This window comes from Pan troglodytes, chromosome 2 (assembly GCF_028858775.2).
Source record: "Pan troglodytes isolate AG18354 chromosome 2, NHGRI_mPanTro3-v2.0_pri, whole genome shotgun sequence".
In the NCBI taxonomy this organism is placed as follows: Eukaryota; Metazoa; Chordata; class Mammalia; order Primates; family Hominidae; genus Pan; species Pan troglodytes.
This window is the reverse complement of record NC_086015.1, coordinates 152,971,351-152,987,783: the sequence shown is the minus strand read 5'-3', so window position 1 is coordinate 152,987,783 and position 16,433 is coordinate 152,971,351. Positions and strand designations below refer to the sequence as shown.

General features: G+C 37.7%; 1 protein-coding gene across 1 annotated transcript in view; it reads left to right on the top strand.

The window, feature by feature from the left end:
- The first annotated feature begins 4,144 nt into the window (after positions 1 to 4,144).
- The window catches only part of ANKUB1 (ankyrin repeat and ubiquitin domain containing 1), a 31,793-nt gene continuing 19,504 nt past the window's right edge, over positions 4,145 to 16,433 (top strand). The window contains exons 1-2 of the mRNA XM_016942150.2: positions 4,145 to 4,733; positions 6,086 to 6,229. Coding sequence (XP_016797639.2) covers positions 4,644 to 4,733; positions 6,086 to 6,229 — 234 coding nt within the window. The 5' untranslated portion in view covers positions 4,145 to 4,643. The remainder of the gene's footprint in view (positions 4,734 to 6,085; positions 6,230 to 16,433) is intronic.

Sequence of the window (16,433 nt, the reverse complement as noted above, 5' to 3'; positions counted from 1 at the left end):
ATCTCAGATCAAATGTGTCTTCACCTCCATACCTTCTATTTTATTCACACCTTTCTTATACTTCATCCTATAATACAGTTCCTGGTCCAGGTGTTTTGGACATCTGTCATCTTTCCTACTCATAGCAAATCCCTTAAGATCATATCTAGGACCAAATCTTCCAAAGACCTAGCATGTTCCATTGCATGTAGGAGGTCCCCAGTAGGCTAACTAACTTAGTTTTACCACTCTTGGAAAAAGAAAAATAACTCAAAAAGTTTATTTTTTCCTCTAGATGCTAAGGAAATCTGTTCCTAAATTGCGACTGAGAGAATCAAGTGTAATCCTTATCATTTTAAGCTGTCTCTAAACTGCTATGAGTTTTTCAAGTCTACCTGTCATTTTATTGTTACAAGGCAATTTTTAATGATATTAATCTAGCTTGTCCATTCATTCATTGTGAGGCTCTGGGCTAGGCCACTGGGGATACAAAGGAGAATAAGACACTGCCCCACCATCAGGAAGCTGACAGTCTAGTGGAGGAGGCTGTCACTGACACAATAAATTGATGCAGTATAAAAGATCCTGTAGTTAAAGAACGTATGATGCAGCAGGGGAATAGAGAAAACAAGTCAACTTCCCTGGTGACATCAAGAAGGCTTCTTGGAAGGGCTGCAAGTTGGACTCTTTATTTTTTTTTCATTTTATTTCATTTAATGCATTCACATGGTTCAAAATTTAAAAAGAACAAAAAGATAATAACAAACACTGTATTAAGCCCTGGTGAGGATGTGGAGAAACAGGAACTGAACTCTCATTCATTACTGGTGGGAATGCAAAATGGTACAGTCACTCCAGAAGACAGTTTGGCAGTTTCTTACAAAACTAAACATACTCTTACCGTATGATCCCCCAGTCAAGATCCTTGGTGTTTCTTCAAAGGAGTTGAAAACTTATATCCAAACAAAAACCTGTATACAGATATTTATGCCAGTTTTATTTATAATTTCCAAAACTTGGAAGCAACCAAGATGTTCTTCATTGCCAGGATTGGGGGACAGGTGAAGGAAATGGGGGATGAATAAACAGAACACAGAGGATTTTTAGGGCAGTGAAACTACCCTCTCTGATACTATAATGGTGGATACAGGTCATTATGCATTTGTCAAAGCCCATAAAATATACAGCACCAAGAGTGCTGTACAACACCCTAGTGTAAACTACAGACTTTGGGTGATAATGATGTATCAATCTATGTTCACCATTTGTGAAAAAATGAACCATTCTGGTTCAGGATTTTGATAGTGAAGAATACTGTCATATGTGGAGGGAGGGAGCATATGGGAACTCTCTGTACTTTCCACCCAATTTTGCTGTGAACCTAACACTACTCTAAAAAATAAAATAAAAATAAAAATAAAATCTATTTAAAAGAAAAATATAATGCAATGAAAAATATTGTCCTCACCCTTGACGCTTAAGTCTCCTCTCCACAGGCACCAAATTTTCCACTTTTCTGAATGTATTTCCAGAGATTTTGAGGTATATGCACAAAACAGATTTATATCCATATCTATAGATATAGATACGATTTTTCCCTTTTTTTCCACAAATGGCAATGTACTGCACACTGTATTTTATACCTTGCTTTTTTCACAAAATGATATACCTTAAAGATTTTTAAATAGTGGTACAGAAAAAACTTCTTTGTTCTTTTCAATAGCTGTATAGTCTTGTATGAATGAAAAATAATTTGTTTAATCAGTTCCCTATTGATGGACATGAAAGGTGTTTCTGATCTTTTGCTATTACAAACAACTCTGCAATGAATAATGTTACACCTATATCATTTTGCAAATAAGCATATAAATATTTGTAAAAATAAAGTTCTAGAAATTAAATCGTTGGGTCAAAGAATATGTGCATTAGTAATTTTAATATATATTTCCAAATTTTCCTTTATACAGGGTTGTACCAAATCACATTCCCTATGGCAAAGTATCATTGGAACAAACTCAGCAAGAATGTGTAATCAAACTTTTGCATCTTTTCCAATTTCCCGGTAAAAAATGGCATCATGTCCTTAAAATGTTTGTGGGTGCTCTTTATATATTAAACGCACCTTTTATCTCTACCAAGAATTGCAGGTATTTTTCTTTTTCTTTTTTCTTTTTTTTTTGTTTGACACAGAGTCTCGCTGTGTCACCAGGCTGGAGTGCAGTGGTGCGATCTCGGCTCACTGCAACCTCCACCTCCCGGGTTTAAGTGATTCTCCTGCCTCAGCCTCCCAAGTAGCTGGGACTACAGGCGCCCGCCACCACGCCCGGCTAATTTTTGTCATTTTTAGTAGAGACAGGGTTTCACCATGTTGGCCAGGATTGTCTCTATCTCTTGACTTTGTGATCCGCCCACCTCAGCCTCCCAAAGTGCTGGGATTACAGGTGTGAGCCACCATGCCCAGCTGCAGATATTTTTCTAACTTTATTTATCCCTGGCTTTATATCAAATTACTTTTCCATGTAGATTTTTTTTAAAAAAAAGTTGAATTGATCAATGTTTTCTTTTACAGCTTTAGGAATTTTTGTCACAGTTAGAAAGGTCTTATTACTCAAGATGATTGAAAAATCTCATGAAATGTAAGAAGACTAAAGTTTTCATGATTCAATTTTTCCCATTTAAATTTTTAAACTCGTTTTAGAGTCATTTTTAATTTCTCCTGCTGTAAGGTAAAAAGTAAGGCTCCAGTGTTTTTTTCAGGTGACTACCTGGTTAATCCAACACTATTAATAATTTATCTTATTTTCCCACTCCACCTCCACTGATTAGTTAGATGTCACTTTTACCATACACTAAATTCTTTTATGTATTTGAATCCATTTCTATGCTTTCTATTTTTACATTGATTTTTCTGACTCTTCATGTGCCTGTACCATCCTGTTTTAATTACTGTAGCCTTATATTAAATTCTAACATCTAGTAGGTGACTGCCCCCTCATTACTCTTCTTTTCCAGAGTTTTTCCAGCTATCCTTGCCTGTTTTCTCTACATGAATTTTAGAACCATCTTGCTTACATAAACAAAAAAAATCTTGCTTGTATTTTTATTGAGATAATATTAATTTATAGATAAATTTAGGAAGAATTGATGACTTTAAATAATTTTGAACCTTCCATCCAAGGTTATGATATACCTGCCACTTGTTCAGCCCTTTTTTATGTTTATTGATTGTATTTTATGTTTATGTTATACGGCTCTTACACATTTCTTGTTAAGATCTTTCTTTCTTTCTTTCTTTCTCTTTCTTTCTTTTTTTCTTTTTTTTTTTTTTGAGACAGAGTCTCACTCTGTTGCCCAGGCTGGAGGGCAGTGGTGTGATCTCAGCTCACTGCAACCTCTGCCTCCAGGGTTCAAGTGATTCTTGTGCCTCAGCCACCAGAGTAGCTGGGATTACAGGCATGTGCCACCACACCTGGCTAATTTTTGTATTTTTAGTAGAGACAAGGTTTCACCATGTTGGCCAGGCTGGTCTCGAACTCCTGACCTCAAGTGATCTGCCCAACTTGGCCTCCCAAAGTGCTGGGATTACAGGCGTGAGCCACCGCACCCAGCCAAGTTTATTCTTAATACATTATCTTTCCTTTTATAAATGGAGTATTTTCTTCTATTATATTGAAGAGACAGATTCTTGCTATGTTCCCTGGGCTGCAAAGCAGTGGCTATTCGCAGGTGCAATCACAGCGTATTACACCCCCAAACTTCTGGGCTCAAACTATCCTCCCATCTCAGCCTCCTGAGTAGGTGGGACAGCAGGCATGTGCCACCATGTTCAGCTTATTTGCTCGCTTATTGAGCGGGTTTGAAATATTTTCCACCAACACTAAGTGGGGGTTGAAGGAGATAACAATGGGAAATTGTTCTAAATAACATAAAGGCAAGGATTAAAGAAAATACCAACTATATTGTGTTGCTACTCAGCAGATTCTATGACACAGAAATCAGAAAAGAAAGCCACAGAATGATTTGCCTACACATTCATCTCCCTGGTGCAAGTGGGTATTGTTCTGTACCCTGTGGCAGGATTATAAATACTGCCAGAGAACAAGTACACAAAGTTGTTATGGAAACCAGAATGTTTCAGCTCAAGAGTTATTTACAGAGAACTTTCAGGATTATCACATTCAATAAAATCAACTCTTGTTTTGCTTCACCCTGTGCTAGTGCATCCCAATCAAATATCTATTTCTAAGGGTTCTTCAATCAGCTGTACTTATGTAAATAAGAATTCAGGAGTCAGTTGATGGGGACCACATCACAAAAGTGTAATTTATGAGTAGCATTTTTGTATCACATGCTTGAAGCTTGTCCATACTTGCCTCAACCATTGTCAAGTTTGCTGGTTTCCGTAATATAGGAATAAGGTGGCTATTGACTACTGCCTTCCGCAGATAAATATTTCCTCCAAAGTAGCTGGTGTCTGTGTTGCCTGATACTGTGGCACTGTGGGATTAGGCTCTTCACATTCTACAACTTACCTTTGAGGCTAGACAGTGACAGCTGCCTCTGGCTATCATTTTTGTCCTTAATTGTGAACGGGAATTTTTCTAGCCATCCAGGAGAATCTTTGAAAAAGTTGGATATTTTTTGTTTGAAAAGGTAATTGTACAATGAGGATTTTCATCGCCTTTGAAGGATCTTTTGAACCGTTTGATGTTTCAGCAGATGAAACTGTGGAGGTTGTCAAGCTGATGATAAAGGTATGTACTTCGTTCCCAAACCACCAAAATGTACATTAATTTTAACACTGCAGTGCATTTAAAAATGTACAAAGGGTAGAGATGCTATTGGGTACATTTTCAGCAAACAGGGAACGAAAACTATTTGAAAATACTATTATTTGCTTACACAATAGATTTATAAGAAGATAGTAACTCTGGTAGTGTTGGATAAGAAAGCAAAAAGAGCCAGTCAATTATCAAGAAAAAAAAAAAGTCTGACTTCTTTTTAGGGAATGTGTGGGTTGTGCATAGGCCAGATAATATTATTGCAATTCTTCATAAAAGGACCAAAGCAAGACACCAACTTCAGGCTATATACGTGGGACATGCCAGTCATCAGATAAATGTCTTATTTGGTGAGCAAACAACTACAAAGAACCGAAGATTTTGGAAGCAGAGAGGACTTTAGAGAACTTGTGAGCTATGGCTTCATTTTGCATTCAGGAAAAACTGAAGCTCTGAGAGGTTGACTATCTTACCTAGGATCACAGAGCCAGAATAAGAAATAACTTGGGTATAGTATCTTCCTTATAAATTTCATATAAATGTTCACTCTAAAATAAAAAATTAAGCAAAATATTTAGTTTCTGATCATCAAATATTTAACTTGGAGATGGTCATTCCTATTTGCTAAGCGGCATTTACTGAACCATAGTTACATGATATTCAGTAGATTATTATGATGACTGAAATCTAAATCTTGTAACACAAGGGATCTTAACCTCTATGTTTTATTAACCCCTTTGGAAGTCTGGTGATGTCTATAGACTGCTTCTCAGAATGTCTTTAAATGCATAAAATAAAACAGATATGATAGAAATGAAATTTGTTATATTGAAATACATTTTCCAATATTAAAAAGCAAATGTATGTTATAGTGACATGTGGACTTCCTAATTAACACATTAACTAACAAGTTCTAGCAGCTCATCTAATAACTATTATTTTCAAAATACAGATCAGTAGAAATAATATTTTGAAATATTTGCAACAACTGTAATGTGATATGAAAACATCTGTGACTTCTATTGGTGTCAGTCACAGGTACAGCGACTACTCCTACTTTAATTTGCTGCCTACATGTATAGTTGAAAGAAAATCTCAATTTCATTTAGAGTTAATAAAATAAAGATGTAGTTTCTTCCCATCTAAATTCTACCCATAAATGTTTTGGAAGTTCTCTAAGTTAAGAACCCCTATTTAATACTTCTTCCCTTTGTCCCAAACAATTATAATGCCCAGAGGAAAAAAATGTAAAGGGAAAGAGAGTACATTTCTGGTCTAGTAACGTAAGGATGTACTGTTTTCATAATATGCTATTGATTTTTAAGGATTATTTCCACATTCCTCTCTCTGAAGACAAACAAGGCAGGCGGTATCTGGAGTTAATGTATGCCGGAGCTGCTCTAAAGGACAGTTGGAGTCTTGCTGATGTTGGAATATCTTTCTGTTCAACTCTCAAATGCTTTGTTAAGGTATGATGGTCAGGATAATATTCGTCTAACATATCTATCTCATTTTGAATAAAGTTGGGGATAAGTCAACCAAAGTAATTCCATAACTTAAAAAGAAATTGTCTCTTTTTGCCTTCTCCTCACTTCCATTTGTATAACAGGTCTTACGCATGCTTTGTGCTGTAAGGGGAAGTAAGACATGGAGAAGGGATAAAGTTGCCCCCTCTTTACTCTTCTTCCTCTTGCCTCCCCACACCCTTTATTGCCTGCCCAGTCCTGTCATCTCAGAACCGATATGAAAACCAAGCCAAGGGGCAGATCTGGAATTTTGATGTGGGAAGAAGAGCATTAGATCACTTTGGTGGGGCCACAGTGATTACTGGCAGTGGAATGAGGAAGGAGAAGAAATTCTCAGTAACAATAAGAATGAAAGGGAATTTTCTACATCCAAATCCAGCCAAAGTAGCCATTCCAATTAGGTGTACAGGCAATAAAGATATTTTTTCATTTATAGAGGTTCCTTAATCAATGGTGCTTAAGATGCACGGTTGGGCTTTAAGAACCTTAAAAAACCCTAAAGTTGTAATATAAACAAAATTAATGTGCCTGGAGATTTTCTGAGTCTAAGATCCTTTATGGTCAACAATTTTTTTAAGGAACGGATGGTCCAAAGAATTTAAATGCTGCTGCTCTAGGGTAGAAGTATTATCCTGTGTTGGTGCTTTACCGTATATAAAAATATGAACTTTAGGAAACTTAGGAAAGTATACATTCTCCGCTAAATGGGGCACCAAGTTTCTCATATTTAACATTTTTAAAAATTATGGTAGTCAAAGTTAACTCTTTCTTTTAATATATGTTAGTACTTGACTAAATGGATGTTTAAAAGGAATACTCTGGGCTGGGTGCGGTGGCTCATGCCTGGGTGGGAAGATCATGAGGTCAGGAGATAGAGACCATCCTGGCCAACGTGGTGAAACCCCATCTCTACTAAAAACACAAAAATTAGCTGCGCGTGATGGCATGAGCCTGTAGTCCCAGCTACTCATTAGGCTGAGGCAGGAGAATCACTTGAACCCAGGAGGGCGAGGTTGCAGTGAGCTGAGCTCGAGCCACTGCACTCCAGCCTGGGCAACAGAGTGAGACCCCGTCTCGAAAAAAAAAAAAAAAAGAATATTCTTCAATATTTATTATTAAGTAGGAAAGACAAGTCACAGAATAATGATCATTGAATCATCCCATTTATGTAAACAAAAGACCATATTTACATACGTTTTTAATGTTTTATTTTCTGCCTCTTTTACTCAGAAAATGGAAGTATAACATTACATTTCAAAGCAGACCAAATTCCAGCCACTTCTTAATGTCTTCTCTTTACATATTTAAATATATTTCCATACTAGGTTTTTGGTGCCGTACAGGATCAACTCTCTAAAATTTCCCAGAAGTCTGTGATGCCAATCATAAGGTTCAAGACTTTTTATTGTTTGCTTGCTTAGAGATGGTAGTGTAAGTTCAATACTAACATTTGAGCTGACTGGAAGAATCTGACGGCTTTTCAGGGATGTAGACAAGGTTTTTAACAGTATGGATAGGATACTTTTATTTAACTAAGGACTGATTTTATTTTTATTATATAACATTTTAAAATTTATTTTTGACTAGGTAGTATGTTCACATGGTTCTCAATTCAAAAGGAACAAAAAGATACACAGTAAAAAAGTCTCCTAGCCAGGTGTGGTGGCTCACACCTGTAACCCAGCACTTTAGGAGGCTGAGGTGGGAGGATCACCTGAGGTTGGGAGTTCAAGACCAGTCTGGCCAACATGGTGAAACCCCATCTCTAATAAAAATACAAAAATTAGCTGGGTGTGGTGGGCACACCTGTAATCCCATCTACTCAGGAGGCTGAGGAAAAGAATCACTTGAACCCTGGAGGCGGAGGTTACAGTGAGCCGAGATCACCCCACTGTACTCCAGCCTAGGTGATAGAGTGAGACTCTGTCTCAAAAAAAGAAAAAGAAAAGAAAAGAAAAAGAAAAAACTCTCCCTTCTCTGGCCCCCAGTTTCCCTCCCCAGATGCAACCTATGTTCACAGTTTTACTTACAAAAACATTTCCTAAATTCTGCCAATAAAGCATCATATATCACAGTGATGCAAGCTTCACGCTGAACTCTTTTACCTGAAGTTTTAAACTGCTAATTCTATAAATAAAAAGTAGGGGTAAAAGAGGTTATTCAGTGAAACCAACCTGAGCAAGATGGTGAGACCCCATCTCTACAAAAATATTTTAAAATTTTTTCGGGTGTGGTGGTGCACACCTATAATCCCAGCTACTTGTGAGGCGGAGGCGGGAGGATCAATTGAACCCAGCCTGTGCAAGAGACTGAGACCCTGTCTCAAAAAAAAAAAAAGAGGAGTTTATTCAAGAGAGCCAGGGCAGAAGTCACAGGACTGGACAACACACAGAGTTTAGTTAAAAACTCTCAAGTTCCCTAAAATTTTACTAACTGTACTCTTCATGCTGTCCAGTAGAATCACATTTAGAGAATATCCCAGGCCTCAAAGAATGCAGTCATATCAGCTCTATCATGCTTGATCTATCTCAGGTTACCAAGGCTGATTTCCAAGTCATGTTAGTTGCTTTACTGAATAATTAAATATATACACATTTAAGTAGTACCTTCCCTACTTAACTGTGTTTAATCATGTTACTTTGTGAAAGTTAGTTTGCCTTGAGATGGAAGATGCCACAGTAAGGGAGGGAATGAATCCCTGAAGTGTGTCTCTTTAGCATCTCTAAATTTTGGTACAACTTAGAAATATCATAATGTGAACCCAAAACTTTTGTAAAGTTCAAAAACTTGGCAAGTAAGTGGTTTTTCTTTCTAAAAAGATACAAGTAGATATTATGTCTCATGAAATAAATCCAAAATAGTTGGCTTCTTTATTGTGCTCATATTTTTGTGTGCTTACAAGGTTCTGCTTGTGTGAAAAACAGAGAAAGACACTGGATAAATACAGAGATTATCTACTGTTAAATACATTCTTTAGACAATGCTTTTTCCAGCTTCCCTGTATATTATGCTTTTCTTTTAATGGTAATATAGACGCATTTGGAAAAGAAATGGAAATAAGGGTAATACAAGAATAGTGGGAAAAGAACATTGTATTCTCACCACTCCTATTCAACATAGTGTTGGAAGTTCTGGCCAGGGCAATCAGGCAAGAGAAAGAAATAAAGGGTATTCAATTAGGAAAAGAGGAAGTCAAATTGTCCCTGTTTGCAGATGACATGATTGTATATTTAGAAAACCCCATTGTCTCAGCCCAAAATCTCCTTAAGCTAATAAGCAACTTCAGCAAAGTCTCAGGATACAAAATCAATGTGCAAAAATCACGAGTATTCGTATACACCTATAACAGACAGAGAGCCAAATCATGAGTGAATTCCCATTCACAATTGCTACAAAGAGAATAAAATACCTAGGAATCCAACTTACAAGGGATGTGAAGGACCTCTTCAAGGAGAACTACAAACCACTGCTCAACGAAATAAAAGAGGACACAAACAAATGGAAGAACATTCCATGCTCATGGATAGGAAGAATCAATATTGTGAAAATGGCCATACTGCCCAAGGTAATTTATAGATTCAATGCCATCCCCATCAAGCTACCAGTGACTTTCTTCACAGAATTGGAAAAAACTAGTTTAAAGTTCATATGGAACCAAAAAAGAGCCCACATTGCCAAGATGATCCTAAGTCAAAAGAACAAAGCTGGAGGCATCATGCTACCTGACTTCAAACTATACTACAAGGCTAAAGTAACCAAAACAGCATGGTACTGGTACAAAAACAGATATATAGACCAATGGAACAACACAGAGCCCTCAGAAATAATATCACACATTGACAACCATCTGATCTTTGACAAACCTGACAAAAACAAGAAATGGGGAAAGCATTCCCTATTTAATAAATGGTGCTGGGAAAACTGGCTAGCCAAAGTAGAAAGTTGAAACTTCCTTACACCTTATACAAAAATTAATTCAAGATGGATTAAAGACTTAAATGTTAGACCTAAAACCATAAAAACACTAGAAGAAAACCTAGGCAATACCATTTGGGACATAGGCATGGGCAAGGACTTCATGACTAAAACACCAAAAGCAATGGCAACAAAAGCCATAATTGATAAATGGGATCTAATTAAACTAAAGAGTTTCTGCACAGCGAAAGAAACTACCATCAGAGTGAAGAGGCAACCTACAGAATTGGAGAAAATTTTTACAATCTACCCATCTGACAAATGGCTAATATCCAGAATCTACAAAGAACTTAAACAAATTTGCAAGAAAAAATCAAACAACCCCATCAAAAAGTGGGCAAAGGACATGAACAGATGCTTCTCAAAAGAAGACATTTATGCAGCCAAAAGACACATGAAAAAATGCTCATCAGGCTGGGAGCGGTGGCTCACGCCTGTAATCCCAGCACTTTGGGAGGTCGAGGTGGGTGGATCATGAGGTCAGGAGCTCGAGACCATCCTGGCTAACACAGTGAAACCCCGTTTCTACTAAAAATACAAAAAATCAGCCAGGCGCGTTGGCGGGTGCCTGTAGTCCCAGCTACTGGGGAGGCTGAGGCAGAAGAATGGTGTGAACTCAGGAGGTGGAGCTTGCAGTGAGCTGAGATAGCACCACTGCACTCTGGCCTGGGCGAAAAAGCGAGATTCTGTCTCAAAAAATAAATAAATAAATAAAAGTTCATCATCACTGGCCATCAGAGAAACGCAAATCAAAACCACAATGAGATACCATCTCACACCAGTTAGAACGGTGATCATTAAAAAGTCAGGAAACAACAGGTGCTGGAGAGGATGTGGAGAAATAGGAACACTTTTACACTGTTGGTGGGACTGTAAACTAGTTCAGTCATTGTGGAAGACAGTATGGCGATTCCTCAAGGATCTAGAACTGGAAATACCATTTGACCCAGCCATCTTTTTACTGGGTATATACACAAAGGATTATCAATCATGCTGCTATAAAGACACATGCACATGTATGTTTATTGCAGCACTATTCACAACAGTAAAGACTTGGAACCAACCCAAATGTCCATCAGTGATAGACTGGATTAAGAAAATGTGGCACATATACACCATGGAATACTATGCTGCCATAAAAAAGGATGAGTTCATGTCCTTTGTAGGGACATGGATGAAGCTGGAAACCATCATTCTCAGCAAACTATGGCAAGGATAGAAAACCAAACACCACATGTTCTCACTCATAGGTAGGAACTGAACAATGAGAACACTTGGACACAGGGTGGGGAACATCACACACTGCGGCCTGTCGTGGGGTGGGGGGAAGGGGGAAGGACAGCATTAGGAGATATACCTAATGTAAATGACGAGTTAATGGGTGCAGCACACCAACATGGCACATGTATACATATGTAACAAACCTGCACGTTGTGCACATGTACCCTAGAACTTAAAGTGTAATAAATAATAATAATAATAAAGAACATTGTATTAACTTTTCCTTCTTTGGAAAAGAACTCTTACGGAAGCCATAATCAATATTTTCTATGGTATATACCTCCAATTTCTATTAATACAGGAGCCAGTCCTGACGATTTATTGCTGATGCTGTTGCGGTTCACTGTGTTCCTATAAACCATAGCATGAGGCACTGCAAAAGTGTATGTTTTTGTACAACATGCAGAGGCACTATCACTTTTGCCCCCTTCATTTTAACCTGTGTTATCATGGAAACGATTGCTTAAGTTTTGTCCACTGTTTTCACCCAGTGCTTAGAATAGTACTAGATAAGATATATAGTAGGCTGTACATAAATAGGTATTAAATAAATGAATTGATAAAGGTTTGAGAGGTAAAGTATGGAAATTAACAAGATGGTATATAATTGTCTGCAATTCATAGCAAGGTACTGAGATGCATTTCAGGGATCCATTCTCTCCCTTACTGTGGCATATCCCACTTTTCTCTACTCTTAGGGCAAAGCACTCCCCAGTATTCTTGGCTTTTCCCCTGACCAACATCATGGTTCTTAGTTGGAAGCAGCAGAAACAAAGTCTAGATAATTTAAGCAGAAAATAAGTATTGAAAAGCTATTGAGTAGTTTTCGGAAGATTGGAGAATCAGTCTTAGAGATTATGCAGCCAGAAACAACATCTAAAGCACGCCCCAGAACTAATCTGGGAAGGTCACCACTGCAGGCAACACTGAGCCCTCAAAACAGGCACTGGACATGCTGCCAGCCCTGCTGCCAGGCCGGCAACTTCAGAAATGCCATTGCCTAGAGACTTTCCTGTGTCTGTTGCTTCTCTGCCTTATTGGCTCGTAATTCAAAGTTGGGGTGGATAGGTAGGTCTGATTGGGAGCACCCTGTCACATGTCCATGCTCTACTGCAAAGGGGGCAACTATCCAGCAGGTTGTGCTTTTCAGAGTGTGAAATGGGCTCAGCCTCCCTAGGACTCCTTCTGGTTTCCCTGCCTCCTTCTATAACCAGACTTGTACCAACCAAGTGCTGGGGTCAAAACATAGTTAATCCCTCCTGACATCCCTGGAATGTTGTGAAAAGTTGTTTTATGCTGAGAGATTGAGTTAACTGTAGTACCATTGAGTAGATGTCTATCAGATAAGTTAGAGAAGTTTGTACTATCTTGACAAGTCTAAATTTGATTCAAAATGATAAACATTTTAGCTTTCGAGAGGTACTGTTAATGTATAAACACCAAAATCCAATATATGTGGTTTTACATTTATGCATTTTTATACACAAAAACATGTATAAATATGTTTCTTTAAAATTTACACATGAAAGCATGTTTCTTAAAAATGGCCCTCTTTTCTAAGATGAGTCATAACAAAAGGTATGAAAAGAATCTGGTGAAGAAAGGTGTTCCAGTTCAGTGTCCAAGACTCCACGGATAATCTCTCCAGAATGACTACCACACAAGAGGAGAAGTTTATGGAGACATCTCACTGGAATTCATTTGGTTCAACAAAAACAAATATTACTTCCCCTTTTGTTCACTCTGGAATAGTTCAGCAAGCTTCTGCTTACTTAGGGCTGTAACTCCAAAACAGCAAAATATAAAAAAGCGGAACTTGAGAAAAAATACAGCAGTACATTCAAAACTTTCATTAACTTGTTTTCTTTCGGTCAGTTCTGTTTAGCTTTTCCTTTCTTATTGTTAAAGTACATGTATGAATTTACAGTAAGTTTGCATTTGTTTTTTGAAGGTAAGCATGGAATTATTCTCATGAGATAGAACGTATTTGTTTTTATTGAAAAGTAAGATACTTTGTGTATATCTCTTAGGTTGGTTTGTTTGCATCTCAGTTTGTTTATAAAGGAAAAAGTCTAATTTTGTACATGTCCAACAATGATTTGTGTGTGGTATTATTTAATAGCGTCTGACTTCCTTGGTTGTGACTGACCAGCCTTCTCTGATTCAGAATACTTGGGGAGGAGTATCATATAGACAGAGAGGTAGAGATGCCTTCTGTTATGTGGATAAGGTGGATTAGCAAGTTGCTATTAATTGGCATCTACCTACTCCCTCGTCATACAACCAAATTAGAAAATATCGACAACTAATGTGCCTCACTAGAACTCAAAATGGGTTTTCCCATAAAAACAAGGTTTATACAAAGGTGAGTACGTAGAGTTAAAAAGTGCAATGAGAACTATTATCCAGATACATTATTGATTAAAAAGGCCTGGGATGTCATTCAACATTTATTATTTATTTATGTGATAAAAAGTTCCTGAGCGCTTAAAAAAAAAAATGAACAGACTCGGCAGGTGTTAATTTTCTTGAGACTTAAGAACCTGGCTTCATTAATAATTAGTAATATTTTCTTCCTTGCACTTTTTATTTTCATCTAAAGATTGTCAGATCAGCTGGGCACAGAAGCTCACTCCTGTAATCCCAATACTTTGGGAGGCTGAGGTGGATGGATTGCTTGAGGCCAGGGGGTCCAGACCAGCCTGGACAACATAGCTAGGCCCTGTCTCTACAAATAAGAATTTAAAATGTAGCTGGGTTTGGTGGTGAGTGCCTGTACTTGGGAGGCTGAGGTGGGAGGATTGCTTGAGTCGAGGAGTTTGAGGTTACTGTGAGCTCTGATAGTGCAACAGAGTGAGACCCTATCTCAAAAAAATTGCCAGATATTTTGCAGTTCTCCCTTATTACTTGTTCCAGAGTCAGTTATATGTATACTAAGTTATACATGCTTATCTTTATAGATATAAGTATACGATTATTCATATTCTGAGAAGCTTCTTTTTAACTTATCTAACCTCACATACCTAGTTAACTTAAGAGTGACTTGAGAGCTGGGAATGGAGGAGAATTCTTTCCCCAGCTACTCAGGAGGTGGGAGACTGCTTGAGCCCAGAAGTTCAAGACCAGCCTGGGCAACATAGTGAGCCCTAGACTCTAAAAAAAAATTTTTTTTTTAAAGAGTGACTTGGGACTCTGTTATTTTGTTTGCATGTTATTCTGTTTGGATTTATTTTGTCATTTGTTTGCATTTAATTTGTTATTTGCATTTAATTCTAAATATAAATTAGGAATTTTTAAAGAAATAAAAAAGAGCTATTACATAAAATATAATTTTTCTCTCTTTCCCACTATCTTTTTATTCAGTTTTCATAGGAATTTCTGCCTGCCCATAAATATTATCTACATTAGCTTGAACAGATACTTCCCTTATGGAACCATAGGAAAGCACGGCATGGCAAAAGTGAAAGAGTCAATCCTATGTCCTTTAAATTTGTATTGCATGGGTTTATGAGAAACTATCATGAAAAATTGTTCCAAGCACTTTAGGCTCAGTGGGCAGCTCAGCTTGCTGATCTGGCTTCATGCACAGCCACAGAGGGACTGAAACTGTTCCTAATCACTTCAGTCACTGAAATGGGCCCTAGATCAAAGTATTGCAGCCTTAAATTTCATCAGTAACATCACTCCTCAAAGGCTTTTTGAAAAAGGTCCGCATGTTGACCATATTACTGCAATGTGTTACGTGGGAGAGGAGCATTTAATTTATTATAAGTCTGCAGGATTGGGGGGGCCCTGGAGGAACCAGAGAGGGATTCTGATGGAAGAAATAGAGGAAGGAAACAAAGGAGGGGCAAGACAGCATTGACAGGTTGGAGCCCCCTGAAGAACCACCAGGTTCTGAGAGAGTCCCGCATTCATGGGCATTCCGTGACGGTGCCACGCACTGACATCTGCCAACCCAACAACAGGCCGTTGCAGAAAAATATTATTGTCCTGAATCTGCTAAAGAGGAAGTAAAGTCAGTTTCATTTTTCATGAGAAAAGTGGAAATGATAATAACCTTTTCCTCCCCACTTGCTTCCCATTTTTCCTATTCGCTGTATTTTGAGTTTTGGTTTGGCTTAAACTGTTGTTAACAGAAGGATTAATATTTTCCCCAAACTTTCCATCTTAACTCTGCTTCAGATATCTCAATTCTACTTGCTTTCCTACTTAGATTACAAAATGAAAGAAACAAAAGAAACTTTTCTAAACCTATGTTTGGTATTTCCCTTTTTAAACAGTAAAAGTAGGCCAGGTGCAGTGGCTCGCGCCTGTAATCCCAACACTATGGGAGGCCAAGGTAGGAAGATCGCTTGAGCCCAGGAGTTTGAGACCAGCCTGGGCATCATAGTGAGACAAAAAAAAAAAAAAAAAAAAAAAAAGGAAGACAGACAAGAAAGATAAATAATAAAAGTAAACATATTTGGCTTTTAAAAAAGTCAAACCATACAGACAATGAAAAGCACAAAATGATAAGCAAACACTCCCTTCCACTCTCAACTCAGTTCCACTTGCCAGGAATAACCTCTCAGAAAAAAAAAAATAATAATTGACTGAAGATTTCAAATCCACAGTATTCCAAATTAAAGTACTGCACAACAGAGGAATGTTTTCTAAACTAACACCTCCATAAGCACAGGATGGATATAAATTATCAACACTCTTATGTATCTGGGTCTGTAGACTAAGAAGTCAAAGGGTCTCAAAGCCTTGCCAAGTCTTTTTCACTTCACTCAAACAGGGGGACCTGTTAATATCTCAGGACATAAGAGCTAGACTCAGACCAGAAGGCAGAGAACTCAACTGACTATTGCTCTCACATTAACACCCATGTCGTGGAGCTAGAGGT